General features: G+C 53.2%; 1 protein-coding gene across 1 annotated transcript in view; it reads right to left on the bottom strand.

The window, feature by feature from the left end:
- Window positions 1-1,443: 1,443 nt before the first annotated feature.
- The window catches only part of jag1b (jagged canonical Notch ligand 1b), a 31,983-nt gene continuing 13,626 nt past the window's right edge, over window positions 1,444-19,800 (bottom strand). The window contains 25 exon segments of the mRNA XM_079758355.1: window positions 1,444-3,557; window positions 4,285-4,426; window positions 4,738-4,869; window positions 5,934-6,173; window positions 7,664-7,773; window positions 8,200-8,313; window positions 9,156-9,241; window positions 9,756-9,783; window positions 10,493-10,609; window positions 11,250-11,363; window positions 11,678-11,791; window positions 12,269-12,382; window positions 13,107-13,271; window positions 14,153-14,303; window positions 15,319-15,492; window positions 16,293-16,339; window positions 17,159-17,180; window positions 17,182-17,223; window positions 17,225-17,263; window positions 17,265-17,275; window positions 17,374-17,389; window positions 17,391-17,488; window positions 17,586-17,664; window positions 17,666-17,700; window positions 19,282-19,401. Of these exon segments, the coding sequence (XP_079614481.1) occupies window positions 3,049-3,557; window positions 4,285-4,426; window positions 4,738-4,869; window positions 5,934-6,173; window positions 7,664-7,773; window positions 8,200-8,313; window positions 9,156-9,241; window positions 9,756-9,783; window positions 10,493-10,609; window positions 11,250-11,363; window positions 11,678-11,791; window positions 12,269-12,382; window positions 13,107-13,271; window positions 14,153-14,303; window positions 15,319-15,492; window positions 16,293-16,339; window positions 17,159-17,180; window positions 17,182-17,223; window positions 17,225-17,263; window positions 17,265-17,275; window positions 17,374-17,389; window positions 17,391-17,488; window positions 17,586-17,664; window positions 17,666-17,700; window positions 19,282-19,401 (2,819 nt within the window). The 3' untranslated portion in view covers window positions 1,444-3,048.

Here is a 19,800-nt window from a genome sequence, read left to right as displayed (position 1 = left end):
GGGCTTACGAATTAAAGTGAATAAAAACCTTTAATTGGAGTTTGTATTTGGTTTTGTGTTAAAGATGGGGGTTTACAGACAGTCAGGAGCCACTGCAGTGCGTCATGGCTCCTCGCCTGAAACACTGGCTCCTACGCGTCTGAAAAGCCGCCAGTTTCCTCGCTGACGTTGTGGTGGGAGAAGGATTCCTGTTTCCACTTTTTACTTCATCACCCCGCTTTGTTTTTCGGGGATTGTGTCAAAGAATCCTTTTTGTATTTTCATGGTTGATATTTATTCATGCTCATTTCTACTCTTTTTTTGAACGAGCTCTTTTTTTGAACGAGGGGATCTTTTTAAACGGTAGTAGAACGTGAAACCCTTTTCGCGAGAAAACACAGCAAAAATGCGAGTTGCAGTGAAGGAATAGTTGGGGTTTCTGTGGTAATGGCTGGCTCTGCTGCTGGATGTTAAGGTGTAGCTCTTGGTACAGCCACTGACTCCATAGGCAAACCCACACTCGCATGCAGGGATACAAAGGAAGATATCCTACATTAGACCGCTAGGGGCCAAAAAGGCATACTTCAGTCAAGACCTAAGACGTTCCACTAGATGAGTCATCAAGTGGGCCTGTGAACACTTTTCTCAATACATAATTTGGTATTTCTTTTACGGAAAATAGTTTTTTTGCAAGGTTTTGAATAATTACGTTTTTCCATGTAAAAGGATTCCCCGAGTCTTTCTGGATCGCCGTACCGTTGCCATTTGTTTACAGCAACCCCGGTACACAATACTGCTAGGCCTGAATTCGAAATGCTCCCCGACACCGTTAAGGAAAGGCCATGTAGTAAATGAGCTGGGGCCTCCACGGTGTTTCAAGTGAAGTGGCTGGGTAACCCGAGCCCGGAAGCATCTCGCGGTCCCTTCCCAGAGGTCCCTTGATCCAACTGCATCGTCCTGATCAAGGAAGAGACAAGACGGTGGATTATCGCTAAGTGATCCCGCCATTTTAACTCCTAACGTGTTCCCAAGCCACTCTGAAGAGGTGTCGGTAATCTGTCGCAATAATCGGTAATCCCTTTAAAGCGATCCCGCGGTCCCCGGCGCTGTGAAACCTGGTCTGACGACACGTTTAGACCCAAGGTTTCTCAGGTTGTGCAGCATGGGAGAGAGGTTCGTTTTCCGCCGCCCAACTGGTCGGGCAACAAGACCGCCATTGTCTCGTGGATCATGAGGAACGAGGATATTTTTGTCACAATGTCTCGTCTCTGGCAGTCAGAAGATTAATGCGGAGCTTGTTTTGCTGCAATGCAATTAGTTGTAAACACATTTAGACAGAGGGTTCTTCTCTGGGTCTGAAGTTCCTGCAGGCCGCAGTTCCCACAGCGATTTCGGCGACTGAGGAAAACCTTGTTGTAATGTCGAGACGTGTTTAGACGCTAAGCATGGGAGACAGACTCTCACTCAATCTCCAGAACAGACACTTTAATTCTCTTTTCATACAAAATATTTAATAAATATGACTTTTTCAAAAATATATTGCCAGATCAACACAAATACTCCTCAAATTCGTAACACAAGAGTCAAAGGAAAAAAAAACGAAAGGACAAAATTTTTGCCATGATCTCATAGGTTTAACGGATGAGATAAAACATGTTTGTCTTTTAAGAGCCTTACTTAAAAAAAAACGGGTAAAAAAAAAAACCGTGTGCGCAGAAAGCACAGAACTCCTGCAGAACAAGGCAGTGTATTGGATCCGAATGTTCCCATCCCTCCCCTGCTCTTCCAACGAGAACTAAGGCAGAAGAGAGTTGCGGTGTGTCGTTTTGCAATTTTCACTTTTGGTGTCAGCGAATTTTCGACAATGGCCACAAAAGGTCAAAAGGTTAACTATTGTAAGCTGCTAATGGATTTTTGTTCCCTTAAGTGTTTTGTTTAGTTTTCTGGTTGGGGGGGCAAGCAATATGTCTGCCACCTCTACAGTCACAACAGCCGTTCCTCTGAGAAGCTCCTGTCACTCCTCTAACATCAGTCACAGTAGAGAGGCCCTTGCGCTTTTAAAAAAAAAACTAGGTGAATGAAATGTCCAACATGGAAACGATAAAGAAGACAAAAACAGGCCGTAAGTTTCTCGTCTTCTTCGAAATGTGAAATTACCATTTAAAAGAACGCATTTTGTTTAAAAAACAAAAATTGGGGGAAGAAAAAAAAAAATTCCACAGCCATCAAAACCTTCAAACTCTAGACAGAACATATAAATAAAAAGGAATGATATCTTAAGGCTCTTGATTATTAAGTTAATAAATCAAATATACACATTGATTAATAAAAGGAAATGTACATATCTACATATTCTAAATCGACACATAAATTCTTCATATTGGCAGCGACTGCTGACCGTGACCCCCCCCCTCGCTCCCTCCCCCAATTTGCTTTTAAAAATAAATAATAAAGTTGATCTATCTTATGTTTTGACAGTTGCTGAGGTCTAAAGCTGAAAAAGGCATCTTCTCCAAACAGAAGTATTTGTTCATCACCCAGGCAAAATTCAAACATACACTACAAATATTTCAGCTGTGGTGTTGACGCGTGATCGACACTTTTAGTCATTGTACAACAATTACAACTACAGGCTATTTTTAAACGATGCTGAAAAGAGGAGGACCGATTGAAAAAAAAACAAAAACGTCCCACCGAATGGATAGAAATGAAATGTATAGCAGGACACGGGGGTCCACTTGTAATGAAATGTGTATCAGTGCCTAGTGTTCCCAGCCAACCGAAGCAACCGTCACTGCCAGTGTAAGCCAGCTTGTCAAAACTTAAATTAACACGGGGAACAGATGCAAAAAATACTAACTGCGGGGCCAGGCGGTGACGCTACAGTATAGGAACTACACATCCAAAAAAACAGTCCCCCTTAATTTTCGTTGTTTTTTTTTTTTTCCGTTTTTCCTCTCTCGCTCTTTTCGTTTCTTTGTTTTCTCGTTTCCGACCCACCAACTGCGGCGGGGCTTTTGTAAAAAAGGCATCGGGCTCGGTTGCACAGCAACCTCAGCGGTCTGCGTGCTATACGATGTAGTCCATCCTGTTGATGCTGTTGGCCGTCTCGAGGTCTCTGTTGTCCTGCTTGTTAGTCCAGTTGGGCTGCTTGCCCGGCGCCGCCGCCGACGACAGCACCCCCGCCGACGCCTTGTCGTCGCGCTCCACCGGCGCGTACGCCGGCTGCTTGGCGAAGCGCGCCTTGGGCGGGTGCCTCTCCTTGTCGTCGTCGTCCCCCGGGTCGGGGTGGTTTGTCCTTATCTTGGCGATGATGGCGTTCTTGTCCTCGTACTCCTTGATGGCCACCGACAGTCCGGCGTGCTTCTCGATGGGGTTCTTGATCTGGTTCAGCTGCTCGCGCACGTTGTTGGTGGTGTTGTCCTCCGAGCCCGGCGACGACACCGAGCCCACGCCGCCGTTGCTGCTGCCGTGGCCGCCCTGTTTTCGCCGGCGCCGCACACACCAGAAGAAGAGCGACACGAACACCAGGACCCAGATCACGATGAAGACGGAGCTTAGGAGCGGCACCAGGTAGTCTGAGGGGAGGACAGAGAACACACCCAGGGTGAGATATTGCTGCTGCTGCTGCTGCTGCTGGGGTTGCTTTGGGCCACACATCACCAGCGCCAGAGGTGGGAGTCGGGGTTGGAGCGTTGCATTTACACTGCCAGGGTCGATTCCCACGAGGGTCACCCGTGCCAAATATGTCTGTGCGCTCGCGTTATCGTGAGAGGCTTCAGATGAAAGCATCCACCAAATGTTTCAAAAACACACGCATGCACACCAAATTGGTTTACGTTCAATTATATTTAGAGATTTACATTGTTGGAAAGTAGCCACGTGCGTAAACAGATCTGCGGACCGTTTACAGGCGGGGGGGGGGAAAGTGTGCGTCACCTTGATGATGAATGACACAAAGAGGCCAGAGCCTTAACAACAAATGTCTCCGTGTCTCCAGACGGCTGCGACTCGGAGCCAGGATGGGCTAACTGTCGCCAGGAAGGCTTTGGCCTTTCCAGCCCAGCCCTGGCTAGGATGACTCTCTGTTGTAATAGCCAGTGAGAATTAAACAGCGTGAATGGAAGGTGCGTGGGGGTGGGGTGGGGTCGTTAAAGAGTGTGTGAGAGAGTGTGAGATGCATCGCTGGACCTTGGCGCTCCATAGATTCTCAACCTCTTAAGGAACCTACAAGCCGGCACTTTGCCAGCGTGTGGTGCCACTCAAACGGTCGGCTGAGCGACTGTCCCGGGTCGGGGTGCCTACCTGTCTTGTCGAGACTCAGCACCCGCAGCTCCTTGATGGAGGAGATGACGGTGTCGTTCCCGCTGCGCTTGTTGACCAGGTCCACCATGCGGTCCGTGAGCTCCTTGATCGGGCTCCTGTCCAACCGGTGGTCCTCGATGGACTACAGACCAATCAGACGAGAGAGAGAGAGAGAGGGTGTCATCATTTACTGAAAAGCGGTTGGAAAAGGATTGATTGCGGTTTCCTTCTGCTTGAGTTGACTTGTTGTCCCCACCCAGATATGTTTTGGCTAAATCTACCTCCAAAACAGGATGTAATTTGAGTATCGACAACAGCGACGTTGAATGATCCACCTTCCTTTCATACAGGAAGCAGGCGAACTTGAAACAAATCAACTAGGACGTGGATTTGTTTCAAGTCGATCCAACATTGGGTTGGGCCCCCCCCCGCCCCATCCAGTGGACTACTCACGATGCAGACGTGGATCTCGTTGCCGGCGGAGGACGACGGCTCACACGACACGGACACAGAGTGCTCCAGGGACAGGTTCTTCACCATGTGCAGGTTCCGGAGCTCCTTACACACTTGCTCCACCGTCAGGCCCTGAACACAGAGCAAGGGACACACTACGTTAGAGAGGGGAGGAAGAGGACTTTCACCCTTTTCAATACGGGCGCTTTAAATAAACATGGATTAACATGAGTTAACGGGAGTCATACGCGTTATTAGATGGCTTATCACCACAATGAATACCTCAGTTAACATGAACACCATCACGGTTAAGGATTACTACACCATGAGTTAACCGCCACCCGACTCTTTTCCCTGCACTCACGGATGGTCACGAATGTACCCTCATGCGTGCTTTACGCGTTAGCCAGAGCAACGTACGTGACGCGCGGGCAGACGACAGACGGGAGAGAACAAGGGAATGCAAAAAGAAAACTAGAGCGCGTGTTGGCCAGTCTCCGAGGCTCCCCCAGGCCCAGGACCACAGGCTCATATGCTTGTCACCATCGGCTGTCATGCTTGTTAGGGGGCTGGCCCGGCCGGAGCCGTGTGGTGGCAGGAGCGCCGGCGGTCCCGTTGCAGTCCGAAGACGTGGGATCCTGGGACTAGTCTTACGGTGTGGTCGGGTCATAAGGGGGATGCGGGGGCCCGTTGGTTGGCAGGAGTCCCGAGTGTGTTTAGTTCGCTGGGAACGTCGGGCTAATGCCGGCAGTAAGACGTCGGGAATAGGCCTAGAGACCATCCCCCCTCCCCCCCCCAACCCCAAGCCCACTCTCACCCTATACACGCCATTTTTTCTCCCTGGAACCTATTCTTGACAGGATCCTCCACGAGCAAGCGAGAGAGCCAGGCAGACTCACACAAACACAGACAGAGACAGAGCGAGAGAGAGACAGGGAGCACGGGGGAAAGCAAGGGAAAGGCCGAGACGGGGAGAGGAAGAGAGAGTCTGCTGGAAAGTTATTTCCCAGAAAGGGGGCAGCCGAGCAGTCCTTAAAACCCGATCTCTCAGACTAATTTCAAAAGTAAAAACACCCTAAAAACAAAATGTACCGGTGGAAAATTAGGGTGGAGGCCGGAAAAACCACCCCAACGCCCACCACCACCACCACCACCACCTTTTAACCTTTTACTCCCCCCCTCTCAGGCCCGCTCACCTTGGGCAGGGTGTCCTTGTCGAAGGTGAGGGTGATGTTGGCACAGCTGTTGTCCTGGTAGGTGGAGCTGGGGTGGCACTTGGGCGTGGCCGGGGGCAGGCTGGAGCGCCAGCACTCCCCCAGGCCCACGCAGGAGCGGACGAAGCAGTGGTCCTCCCGGACGGGCACGCAGCTCTGGCCCGAGGGACAGCCACCCCGGCCCTTGGCGCCCAGCTGGCAGGACTTGGGGCCACACCACATCTGGACCAGGCAGACAAGGAAATCGATCAATATCATTTATTTAACCAGGCGAAAATTCATTGAGCTTAAAATCTATTTTCCAAGAATGACCTGGCCAAGAATTGGTAAATGGACTGCATTTATACAGCACTTTCCTAACCAGTGGCCACTCAAAGCGCTTTCCAATATTGCCTAATATTAACCCATTCATGCATACAGTCACACACCGACGGCGGTGTCGACCATGCAGGGCGACAGCCAGCTGGTCGGGAGCAGTCAGGGTGAGGCGTCTCGCTCAGGGACACCTCGACACTCGTGCTACGAGGAGCCCGGGGATCGAACTAGCAACTTTCCGGTTACCAGCCAACCCGCTCTACCTCCTGAGCCACATGCCGTCCCCCGAGGGGGGGTATCACAGCGAGTTCTTCACCGCCAAGCTCAAGTTTTATCGCTGACGCCTTGCGGGTGAGCGGGGTGAAAGGACGTCCCCTGGACTCCTCGGCTGCTCACCGGTCTCGCTGCAGTACCGCCTGGAATTTCTCTGTGTTTTTCTAACCAAACCTACTCCTTAAAAAGTGAAGCCTTATAATAAACATTTCAAATCTCCAGATAAAGCCACAATTACATCTTGTCGTATATGTTTTCTCTTTTTTTTTTTATGAATTAAAGTGGGTCCCTACAGTCGTTCTTTTGTTTCGTGTTTGTTAACAAAACACAGCTTTTGATTCAAAACCTCGGCCATGTTGGCCTCGTCCTCTTCTTCGCATCACTGAAACGGCAGCCAACACCGCAGCAAAATATACACTTTGTTACTGCAAACGCAGCCCTTGTGCATCCATGCGGATATATCTCTTGATAGAGTGAGCGTACCTGCCAGCCCTGAATCAATGGATCCTAAGATAAACTTCTTCTCTTCGGGGAGGGGGATGTCACCGACAATGAGAATACACTGCCTGAGCCAAGACACCCCTTCTTCAACCCAGAGCCAACCCCCCCCCCCCCCCCCCCTTGCCCCGACCTTTCTACACTTCTAATTTCTGAACCCGATGCATTTCGACCCGATTACGAAACAACGCTGGAGAACAGACTTTTGACAGCGGCGCTGTAGTTCCTTTCAAAACATGTTTCCCCTCACAGAGACGGGAGTGTTTAGAACTCCACCCCCCCGCAGACTGCAGGCCAGAAGACGAGCCGGTCCTGTTGCCTTTGAGTGCGATTCAAGGAGTCAAACTACGGCCGCTAGAAACGTCTTATACTGAGAACACTCAAGTCGGTCCGGTGTGTGACCACTCACCGTGGACACAAACGGCTGTGTCTTTCCTAAAAGAGACACAACCAAACAAACGTGCGCCATCTTATAGAAGTGGGTGTGGGGGACATGATGCTTAGGCTTCAGGACGGGAACGCGGCCCCAAGCGGATCGCTGACCGCACACGCCGTGCCACGTCCACCGCGGACATATGGAATAATAAGGGGTGGGATGGGTTGATGAAGAGCGTTGGACCACCTACCCGTGTGCACGCCACCTTTCCGTTGGCGCAGTGGCAGGTGTTGCAGTCCTCGTCCCAACGGGCGCCGTCCGGGGCCACCCGATTGTTGACGCTGCAGTTGCGGCGCGTCACTGTAACGCAAACGCACGCCAACACGTTAGAACCTGGCTGATCGAGAACAGGTTCTTGAATGGCAGTATGCTTTGTGTGAACTTGTGAGCGCAAGAGTGTGTGAGTGAGTCTGAGTGAATCAGTGAGTGAGTGTGACTGAGTCTGAGTGAGAGAGTGAGTCTGAGTGAGTGAACGAGTGTGTGAGTGTCTGAGTGAGTGAGTGAGTGAGTGAGAGAGTGAGTCTGAGTGAGTGAACGAGTGTGTGAGTGAGTGTCTGAGTGAGTGAGTGAGCCTGAGTGAACGAGTGCGTGCATGTCTGAGTAAGTGATTCCGAATGAGTGAGTGAGTGAGTGACCGAGTCTGAGCAACCGAGTCTGAGTGACTCGGTGTCAGTGAGTGTGTGAGTGAGTGAACGCGCGAGTGAGTGAGTGAGTGCGTGTGCACACCTTCGTGACACTGGGCGCCCGTCCGTTCTGGGGGACAGAGGCAGCGGTAGCCGTTGATCTCGTCCACGCAGCTGGAGCCGAGGGCACAAGGGGACGACTGGCACTCGTTGATGTCTGCACAGCGGAGGGAGAGGAGAGCAAGGACGTTAAAACTGTCAGAGGCCTGGAGCCCCAAGGGCCAGCGGAGACACACACACAAACGGCGGGTACCCTCCCCCCATCGCTCAATCCAGCCCCAAAAAGGCAATTTAAGGGTAAAGTCCTCGCGTATCATCCGAACCACATGTACACGCAGTTCATAAAAAGACAAGTAAACAGGGCTGGGATAGAGGCGGGGCTCCGCGTGGGTCGATATTAAAACTCCTTCATTAGCAGGTATGCGGAGAGAGAGAGCTACAGGCTGGACTTAGCAGAACAAAGTCTTTCCCAATGGGAAGGAATGCGGCCATCTGAAAGCCTTTAAGAGGGAAAACAATCTGAGTAATCAGTGTCAGGGAGCACGGCTGATTAGCCGACGGCCCTGTAAGCCCCTCCCAACCCTCTCCCCCCCAACCACCACCGCTACCCCCAAAGACCAGGGAAATTAGCCGGCGAGACAGGTCCGGGCTAGACGGTGCTGGGGCGGTCACTCTGTCAACCCGGGGCTCTGACCGAGGTTAGGGCTGCCTCATTGGAACAGCAATGGGACCTTATGCACGCCAAATAGTGAGCCTGCGATTACTCACTGAGGTTTATTCAATTCAGGCACGTATTAAAGATAAACATTTATAATAAAAAAATTGAATACGAAAATTTCGTTTTTTATTTTTGCCATGCAGTCTTGCGTACATAAGGTTTTTATAAAACTTTGACCGTTCGACCAACTACAGCAGAGGCCCCACAAACATCTTCGATCCCCATTAACACGCCAACACAGAACGGCGCCGCCCTGGTGGCGGTGCGGCGGTAGTACTCACTGATGCGGCAATCCGGTCCTGCGAAGCCCGGGGCACACTCGCAGCGATACCAGTTGTCTCCGTCCACACATGTGCCGCTGTTGTAGCTGCAGAGGACAAGGAAAAAAACACAACCCAGGCGGGACGGTTAGAGGGAAGACGGAAGAAACAGGGGCGGGTTCACGGCTGAGGCGCCAAAGGGATGCCACACTCGTGGTCGGCGTGCCCCTATACGCAATGCATATTTCGGCGCCTACTCATCGGGTAATTGGGGCCAATCAGACGCTGTGTGTGTGTTGTTGTGAGGCATTTGTTTGTTTTTTGACAGGTTTTAAAATGGCTGTAGGCGTGGCCTGAGGAGAGGGCCTTGGCGGCTCCACAATGGGGAGCTGGGTGATTGAAGTTCACGAATGACAGATAACCGTGGATGTAGTTCAAAGTCAGGGAGAGATAGGACGGTATGTAGTGGAAGAAAAAGGAGAGAGAGCGTTATAATTAGATATGTAATGGAAGGGAGAAAGAAGAGAGCAGGATAATGAGATATCTCATTGGAGAGAGAGAGAGAGAGAGAGAGACAGAGACAGAGAGAGAGAGAGAGAGAGAGAGAGAGAGTCCACTTACCATGGGTGGGGACTGCAGTCGTTGGTATCTGAGGGAGACAGACAAAAGGAGAGAAAGCAAAAGTCTGTTTGCGTTTTAAGCACGGGTTAACTCTTTCATAACACTCGTCGGAGCGACGGGAGGCACGTGACAAGGCGGGCAGGGATTGGCTGAGCCGGAGGGGCAGATTTCCCCCCGCCCCCCCCGAAGCTTATCAGTCAATCAATCCATCAATCAAAGAGTCTCGCCCCCGACACCGAGACTCTACCTTCATCAGTCGTGTGTGTGTGTATGTGTTTTTGTATATATGTGCATGTATGTGTGTATATATATGTGTGTGTGTGTATATGTATGTGTGTGTGTGAGCCAGGAGAAAAATATAAATGGAGCAAGTCTGTAAAACATGCCTTCATGACACTGTTTGGACAGGAATGCAAGAGGGGTGTGTGTGTGTGTGTGTGTGTGTGTGTGTGTGTGTGTGTGTGTGTGTGTGTGTGTGTGTGTGTGTGTGTGTGTGTGTGTGTGTTAGGGGCTGGGACAGGGAGGGAGGGAGGGAGAGGGGGAGAGGGGGGTGTTTGCAGAAACATCTGCCTCCACTTTTCTTTATGTTTTTGGAATCCCTCCCTTTATGCTTCTTCTCATGGCCATAAATAGCACGCCGCCAGAGACAAGGGGGAGACCGGGGGAGACAGACACCCTCGGAATCCCGCAATGAGATTCCGGGACTCCCGAGGGACTGGGGGGGGGGGGGAACTCACTCTGGGTGCAGGTGGGGCCCTCCCAGCCCTCCTTGCAGACGCAGGTGAAGGTGTCTCCGCTGACCACGCAGGTGCCCCCGTACTCACAGGGGTTGGGCAGGCAGCTTGAGTTCTTGGCTGAGGGGGAGGGAGACGGGGGGGAGAGAGGGAGAGAAGTGTTTAATCGAGGTCTGTCTACCACTCGGGCCAAGTGGATTATCTGAGCATCGGCGTTCCTAATGATTTATAGCCGTCTAAAGAAGGGCTTGCAGCCTTTTTTTTTATCTGCCCTTTAAGGGCAATTAGCATTCCTTAAGTGAGGGAAAGTATTATGAGGAAACGAAGCGAGAGGGCTGTTTATCATACAGCCTGTCAAAACATGGGCAGACGCAGCGCAGAGGGCGATAAAGAGGCTGGAGGTGTTGACTGAGATTAACATCGGTGTGTACCTTAGAAGATCTGAAAGATTCAGGCATAAAACGAGTCTGCCCGACCTCATACAGACCCCCCAACCACACCCAACCAACCATTAACAAAAAAAGGTCTCCTTCCGCGACTCAACTCCCTCTTCAGTCTATTCCATTTAAAACACACACACCCACCCACAACAACACAACCTCCGCCAGTCTATACACTCTGCGTGTAAACCACCAGGAATTGGGTGGCCATGATGGTGGCGGCGTTGGCGGTAGGTATTGTTGAGTGTGTTGGTAGTAGGCAATGACGGCGGCGGCGGCGGCGGCGGCAGATGCAGGAGCGCGCGCCCTCCGGACCTCACCTATGTTACAGGTGGCTCCCTCCCAGCCCGGGGAACACTTGCACTGGAAGGCGTCTCCCTCGTCGTGGCACGTGCCCCCGTTGTTACAGGTCGCCTCGTCACACTGGCTCTCCCCTGGAGGAGGACGAGGAGGAGGAGGAGGAGGAGGAGGAGGAGGAGGGAACACACACACAAGTCAGTCGTTAGCGGCGGGGGGCGGCGGCGGCTTCAGACGATGTGTCTGCGTGCTATTGTGTGTGTGCGCGTGCTGTAGTGTGTGTGGGCGTGTGCACGGGGACGGGCTGTTAGGCTGATTATACCCATGGAGACCTCACGCGCATACCAGGAGCCTGTAGGAACAGACAGCCAGGCAGGTAGACAGGTGGGGCGCACTTGTTGTGTTATGCGTGTGTGGGGATGAAAAGGGCAAGTTGGGGGGGTGATCTTACGGGAGTGGCAGGTCTTCCCCTTCCAGCCGTTCTTGCACTCGCAGAAGAAGTCGGTGACCAGGTCTCGACAGGTCCCTCCGTTGTGACAGGGGCTGGTGCTGCAGTCGTCGATGTCTGCGGGGGGGGGGGAGGGCGTGTTGGGTTAGGTTCCCTGAGCTCCACGTCTCTGAACACCGTTATCAAGGGTCCGCGGGTCAGGTTTGGGTTTGATCGTGATGAAGTCGACTTCTGCTTCAGTGGAGGGAGTCGAGCGTCGGTTGCGTTGACGTTTTTGTACATTTGCGTCGAGACGGTTTGGGTGTATGCGTGCCAAGATGAAGATGTGTGTGCGAAGATGGTTGTGTGTGTGTGTGTGTGTGTGTGTGTGTGTGTGTGTGTGTGTGTGTGTGTGTGTGTGTGTGTGTGTGTTTGCGTGTCAGTGACAGTGTGTTTGCGTCAACGACAGTGTGTGTGTGCGTCTGCGACCGTTTGTGTACATCAGCCAATTTGTGAGTTTGCGTCAGTGACCGACTGTGTACGTCATTGACAGTGTGTGTATGTGGCGTTCGCCTGCGCGTGTGTCCGCATTCGTGTGTGTATGTGATCACTTACTGATTTCACAGTGCTCTCCCTCCCAGCCGTCGCCACAGATGCACTGGTACACGCTGACTTTGTCGATGCAGGTGCCGCCATTGCAACACGGGTTACTCTCACAGTCGTTAATGTCTGGGGAACACACATGACACAGTTTCCAGTCAGCCTTCTTCCTCGAGTTAGCCCTTAGCTTGACTGAGATAGCCCTTAGTTTGAGTTAGCCTTTAGCTTGACTGAGTAAGGCCTGTGCTAGATGAGGTAGCCTTTAACTGAGTTAGCTTGTTACACAAGTTAGCTCTTTAGTCAGCGGTTAGCTCCTTTTCAAATACAAATTAGATTTGATTTGTTTCCGAAGAGAAGGAGAAAAAAAAGTAGAAAAAAGTGTTCATTTGACAAAGTAACAGGAAGAAATGCGAACTTTCCTCCTGGCATATCCAGGGACTTACCCACTCCCTTAGTGGTGTCATTCGGCCGATTTATTCACTCAAACCCCCACATTCCCATTTAGCCAAACTTGGGTTACACCCTTATAAAAAAAAAAAATCAGCCCCCTTTGCCGGACGCCACTGATGGAATGGAAACACCCAAAACGTTATGTGTTTGAGTGATTTGGATGTGAGAATGAGTGCATGCGTGTGCGTGTGCTTGTGAGTGCACACATGTATGCATGTGTGTAACACGAGCGTGTGTGTATATGGTCTTTCGCATGCGTGCATGCGTGCATGTGTGTATGTATGTTCACGCGTGTGTGTGCATAGGCACGCGTGTGTGCATATGTGCATGCATGTGTGTGCGTGCGTGCATAGATGCGTGTGTGTGTGCGTGTAACTATGCGTATGTGTGTACGCGTGCTTACTCTCATGACAGTATGTGCCTCTGAAGCCTTCCTGGCACTCGCAGCTGAACTGGCCCCCGGCCTGGCTCCGGCAGCGACCCCGGGGCCCGCACACGTTGGACGAGATGTAGCGCTCCCCACCCGGCGTGCTGTTGGACGCCACGGCAACCGTGCAGCTATCGATCACTGGGGGGGGGGGGGGGGGCGGGGGGGAGATGGGGAGTTAGTACAGAAAGCAGAACCGTCAACATGGATGGAGGTGAGAGGGTGGTGGTGGTGGTGGTGGGGAGGGGAGGGGTGTATAGAGGAAAACATCCGTGCCAGAGACGAGGGAAGGGAAAAATAAATATAAGTGTAGTGGTTCGTTAGTTTCTGCTGTTCTCTGATTGGATCGTTCCGGCGCTCCGAGCAAGGCGATGGAAAAGCCATGACGAGCTGGCGGCGATAAGCTGGATCGGTTCTGCTTTCAGAACCGATTCACTGGGATCTAAACCCCCCCTCCCCCCTCCCCCCTGCCTGCTTCTCTGAGTGTCTGGAGCACTTAGGAGTCGGGGTTGCATTTGCTCCCCCCAACACCCCCCTTTCCACCCTGTAATCATGTAATTCCTGCCAAGAGCAGAGAGAAATCACACAGTATCTGGAATCAGGCTGCCGCACACACACACACACACACACACACACACACACACACACACACACACACACACACACACACACAGAGTAAAAGGGGGGTTACCCACCAAGTCATTACTCTGAACACAGTGTGATCAGCCTAGTGCCAGATATTCTGAGAAGTAAAAGGGAGGGGGGGGGGGGGGGGGGGGGGGGGAGACTGGCTGGAAAAGGTCTCCTGGGGGGAGGGGGGGCTTTTAAGGAAACCCACACACACAACAGCCCTTATTTTGTTTTATACTACTACTATTAGTAGCTCCAGTACGAGAAAGCAAAGGCTCACGTCGTAGCCTCGTCTTACTCAGCGTTTCTACCTCTAGGGGGTGGGCGGGGACCCCCTGAGCCCCCCGGTGGTCCTAAGGAGCAGGGGGAGGCGACGGGGAGAGGCTGGTTACCTTTGCAGGTGGTGGTGCGGCAGTGGTCCTTGAGGTGCGAGCAGTTCTTGCCCTCGTAGTCCTCGGGGCAGGCGCAGTAGTAGTCGTCGGCCAGGTTGAAGCAGGCCGCGCCGTTCTGACACGGGTTGGGCAGGCAGTAGTCCACGTCCAGCTGGGGGGAGAGAGGGGGAGAGGGGTGAGTCCAGGAGACAGACATGATAGATGAGCGAGGCCTCCCTGACGGTGGGCCGTGCCAGCAGAGGAGCACACGCATAAACACTTAGAGGGGAGACAGAGAGAGACACGGGGAGAGAGAGGCACAGAGGGGAGTCAGACAGAGAGGGGGGGGGGGGGGGGGGGAGACAGAGGGACAAAGGGAAAGAGGAAAATAGAGGGACGGAGAGCGACAGAGAGAGAGCGAGACAGACGCAGAGAGAGACAGAGAGAGAGACACAGAGAGACTGCGAGAGACACAGAGAGACTGCGAGAGAGACAGACTGCGAGAGACACAGACGGACTGCGAGAGAGAGAGACAGACTGCGAGAGACACAGACGGACTGCGAGAGACACAGACGGACTGCGAGAGACACAGACAGACTGCGAGAGACACAGACGGACTGCGAGAGACACAGACGGACTGCGAGAGACACAGACGGACTGCGAGAGACACAGACGGACTGCGAGAGACACAGACGGACTGCGAGAGACACAGACGGACTGCGAGAGACACAGACGGACTGCGAGAGACACAGACGGACTGCGAGAGAGAGACGGGGGGAGGGAGAGGAGGGGGAGAGGAGGGAGGGCGTGTAGGAGGTGAGGCAGACATAAGAGCCGTCCTCTGAGTCTGGGCTTTCAGTGTAGGAATGTACCCGGCGTCCGCCAAGAGCAGCCTCCAAACAAAGCCCTCCCAGCTCCCATTTTTTCTCTTCTTTGTAAGTCAGGACGGTGGAACAACGACCATTTAAGAGGGTGGGGAACAGTGAAAACTATTTTTTTTTTTTTTTTTACAACAAACCCAGAAGAGACAGAGCGACTATTACTGGCGGCATCGCGGGGCCAGTGACGCTGCAGAGCTACAGCTGGAAGCCAGGCGTTTGGCCCCCAACGCTCAGGGGGCCCGCTATATCCCTGCATGTATTTTTTTTTGTTCGTTCGTTTGCGCGCGTGGCCCTTCTCTCGCTCACCTGGCAGAGGTTTCCGGAGAACCCGGCGAGGCAGAGGCACTTGAAGCCGTCCACCTCGTTCTGACACTGGCCGCCGTTGAGGCAGGGCGCGCTCACACACTCGTCCACGTCCTGCTCGCAGTGGTCCCCCGTGAAGCCAGGAGCGCACGCACAGCGGTACGCGTTCACCAGGTCCTGGGGGGTGGGGGGGGGGGGGGGGGGGTCATAGGGAGGAGGGGAGAGAGGAGGGTCAGCGCGGTGCAGCCAAACTGTGGTTGGTTAGGTCTCAACGGTTAATATTAAACTGGGGAGACAATTCTGAAAGAGAAGGAGTGTGGGAATGTGTGAGTGGAGTGGGGTGTGTGGCAAAGAGTGAGAGGGAAAGAGTGAGTGCATGTAAGAGAGAGAGAGAGAGGGGGAGAGAGAGAGAGAGGGACAGTGACGGCGTCGGTCGGGTGGCAGATAGAGACAGAGTGAAGGAGTTGTTGTTTCTCTTTTCTCCCGGCATTATCACAGCTCCGCAATTATTTCGACACATTTTCCTGGCAGCGGCTCAACAGCATAATGTTTATGGTAATCCAAGCCAGTGTGGTCAACTCTGCTGTCCCTCCCTCGGAAACCCCTGTGAACCCATTCCCCCCGTCAGACTTCCATTTCCAGGGAGGAATTCCACAACAATTGCGCTGCGTCGGTGGGTCGAGTGCGGGGGGGGGAGAGGAGGAGAGAGAGAGAGAGAGAGAGAGAGAGAGAGAGAGAGAGAGAGAGAGAGAGAGAGAGAGGAGAGAGAGAGAGAGAGAGAGAGAGAGAGAGAGAGAGAGAGAGAGAGAGAGAGAGAGAGAGAGAGAGAGAGAGAGAGAGAGAGAGAGAGAGAGACCACGTATTTAAACCGCTGCCCAGGCCAGGGGCCCCTCTATGCATGAGGCAGGGGCCGGGCGGGTACACAAACAAACAACAACAACACGGGGGGGCAGGAGTCGTGCTGAGGCGGGCTGTACCTTGCAGGTCCCCCCGTTGTGGCACTGGTCCTTGCAGTCGTTGATATCTAAGCAGGGGAGGGAAAGCAAATGGCATTGTGATTGAATGAACGCGCTATTTCAGCCAGACAGTCTGCAGTCTCCTGTGTCTCCCCCCCCCCCCCCCCCCCCCCCACCGCTGGAGTGTGTGTGCGCCTGTGTGTGTGACTGTATGTCTGTGTATGTGTGCGCGCCTGTATGTGAGTGTGCCTGTGTGCGTGTGCGTGTGCGTGTGTGTGTGTGTGTGTTGTGTGTGTGTGCGTGTTTGGCGTCTTCGAACCTTGAACATGCACAAGCAAAACACTTGGCCTCACACGACATCACAGCACATGTGAAACCTTTGGGGCAAAACATTCCATTCGTGTTGCCAAGGGAAGCAAGCGATGAAGTCGTTTTTTTTCCCCCTTTTCTCTCGGGCCGGGGCTAATCACCGTAGCCGTGGCCACACACACGGGCGTAATAATGATGAGGTGGGATCGTTTACACACAAGAGAGGCAGAACTATGCTTTGAATTCGAAAATCACGGCCCAACAATTGCCCACGCAGAGCCAAAGAAAAGTACTGACAAAAAACAGAGAGAGTGAGACAGGGACTGAGAGAAAGAGAGCGAGAGAGAGAGAGAGAGAGACAGAGCGAGAGAGAGACGCACAGAGACCGAGAGAGAGAAAGAGAAAGAGAGAGACAGACACACAGAGAGAGAGACAGAGAGGCCGAGACAGAGACAGAGAGAAATGGAAAGACAGAAGGAAAGAAAGAGGGAAAGAGTGACAGAGTACAGAGAAGTGGCAAATGCTGGACAGGTGTCTCGCCCCGCGGCTCTTGCAGCTGACAGCTGAGGTCAACTTACTTGTGTCACAGTTCTGGTCGGATCCAACCAGGCGCACACTCGCAGAAGTATCCACCAATCAGGCTTGCGGCAAGAGTTGGCATTGACACAGGGCTTGCTGTCGCACCTCGTTGGCATCTGTGGGTTTGAAAAAAAAGGGCAGTGTTTATGTGGTGTGTGGCGCGCTGTGCGATTCCTATGCATGCGAGTGAGCGAACCGCGTTGAGGGCTCACACCGATCAAGCAGGTCTTTGCCCGTCCACTGCGGGGGACAGTTGCACTTGTAGCCGTTGACGAGATCCTGGCAGGTTCCTCCGTGGCTACACGGGTTGGGACTGCATTCGTCGACATCTGCAGGGGGGGGGGGGACATGCCATTGTGTTACAGTGGAAGGACCCCGCGACGGCGCCCATGTTTGTTGTCTTTTAGAGACTTGGGTCTATCTTACTGATGCTGCAGGAGGGACCGGTCCAGCCGGGGCCACACTGGCACTCGTAGCCCTGGCTGGTCTCCGTGCAGCTGCCCCCCGTTGGAGCAGGGGTTAGACAGGCAGGCGTGCTCCGCTGTGGGGGGACGGGGGGGGGGCAGAGCGTTCAGAAGGGCCCGCTGTCTACATACTCTCTCACGCCTTCCTCCGACGAACAACCTCTTCCACACTTTCTGCACTGGACGTGGTTTCCCCCTCATCCCCTCTCTCTAGGAACCCCTGGGATTGGCCCTCAGAACACAGCTTTGGAGGTAGAGACGGCCCACCACGAAGACCACTGACTTAGCCCCCTTAAACCACACACACACACACACACACACCCACACACCTCAGTCTCATTAACCGCACGACGGACTACACCAGGAAATCATCTTTCACGCCGAGTTAACCCGACCGACCCAGCGTCCTCCCCCATCCTTTCCTCTCCCCAGCCCCCCTTCCCAGCCATTCTTCGTCTGGGAGCGCGTCCGGTGGGATAGAAAGGGAGGGTAGGGGGGGAAAACCAAGGTGAGAGAGAGAGGGAGGGAGGGAGGGAGGGAGGGAGAGGAAGTAGGGGCAGATGTGCAGTCTTCCCGCCCTTTTCCCCCCGAGTCAGGGATGCGCGACTCCCAAACCAGCGCGCGGCAAACCGACGAATGATTCACCGGGGACGATAAACCCGGCCGGTGAACGGTGACCAGGAGGAACCCGACTCGGAATGTCCCGGACGAGCGTGGGGGAGGAGGGAGGGGTGCAGGGTTGTGGGGGTGGGGTCTGAGGGGTGCCGGCCCTCCACATCCTCCTGGTTTGCGAACGGGCCTCCCGTTACAAAAGGGCAGAGTTTCCTGACATCCCTGCAGTTAAGCTGTCAGCGCCCCGCAAGGCTCCCATTTAATGAGGAGACGTGGAGCCGCCCCCCAACCCTCGCCACCCATCATCTCCATGGTGAAGCGCTGTGGAGCAGCTGAGAGCCGGCAGCTCATCGCGCTACCACGCCCGTCTGCACCAGCCCGGAGAGAGAGGGCGAGAGAGAGAGAGAGAGAGAGAGAGAGAGAGAGGGCGAGACGGACCAAGAGAGAGAGAGAGAGAGAGAGAGAGAGAGAGAGCGAGCAAGAGAGAAAGCGAGAGAGAGAGAGAGAGAGAGAGAGAGAGAGAGAGAGAGAGAGAGAGAGAGAGAGAGAGAGAGAGAGAGAGAGAGAGAGAGAGAGAGAGAGAGAGAGAGAGAGAGAGAGAGAGAGAGAGAGAGAGAGAGAGAGAGAGGGCAAGCAGGAGAGAGTGAGCGAGAGAGCAAGCGAGAGAGAGAGAGAGAGCGAGTGCGAGAGAGGCTCATCAAGCCAGAGGATGCCCTGCCCTCTGGGGTATCCAGACGCACACTCAAACAGATTAGGGGCCAAGTTACCACCTCCTCTGATTACAAACTCACGGCGACCTCTGACCTCCGAACCCCCCCCCCTCCCCGCCCTATCCCCTCCCCCTCTGCCGGCTCATCGAGCGCCGAGTCTTTCCTGCCTGTCATCGGGGTGGGAGGGTGCGCTTTTTCTACCTCCTCCTCCCCACAGATTCCCCTCACCGCACATATCTCACTCTGGGGCCGGAGGAGCACTCTGCGGAGGCCCTGAACATGTAAACTGTGTGCCATAAAGACGTCAGCGGTGCGGTGTGAGCTTCCGGGACCTACCTCTCTCACAGTTGGCCCCGGAGTAGCCCTCGGCGCAGGTACACTGGTACTTGTCGGGCCCCGTGTTGATGCAGGTGCCGGCGTTCAGGCAGGGCTGGTGGGTGCCGCAGAAGTTCAGGTCTGGTGAGGGGAAGCGGAGGGTTTAGTAGAGGGTCGGAGCGGACCCTACGTCTCACTGGGTGTCAGGCTGCAGACTGATTGGCTGTCTTGTCGTTAAGCACGTGCTTTTATCCAAAACAACTTAAAGTATAATTATTTTGAATCGTTAGATATATGTTGCCTTACCACTTTATAATTATTACTATCAATTATAGTTAGTCGCACTGTTTGTTCTATTTGTCCTTAATTTAGCATCCATTTTTGTTTTCCTTAGCAATACTTTGTATTTTTATTGTATAATATTTCCTGTGTCTTCCACTGCCACTGTGCTTTAACACAGGGATTCCCCCTCCAGGGGATTAATAAAGTTGTATCTATCTATACGTTCAGGTCAAAGTTAGGCATCATGCTCCATAAATG

Source organism: Pollachius pollachius (assembly GCF_949987615.1).
Source record: "Pollachius pollachius genome assembly, chromosome: 2".
NCBI classification, from domain to species: Eukaryota; Metazoa; Chordata; class Actinopteri; order Gadiformes; family Gadidae; genus Pollachius; species Pollachius pollachius.
Note: the sequence above shows the minus strand (reverse complement) of the source record. Positions and strands in the feature narration are given on the sequence as shown.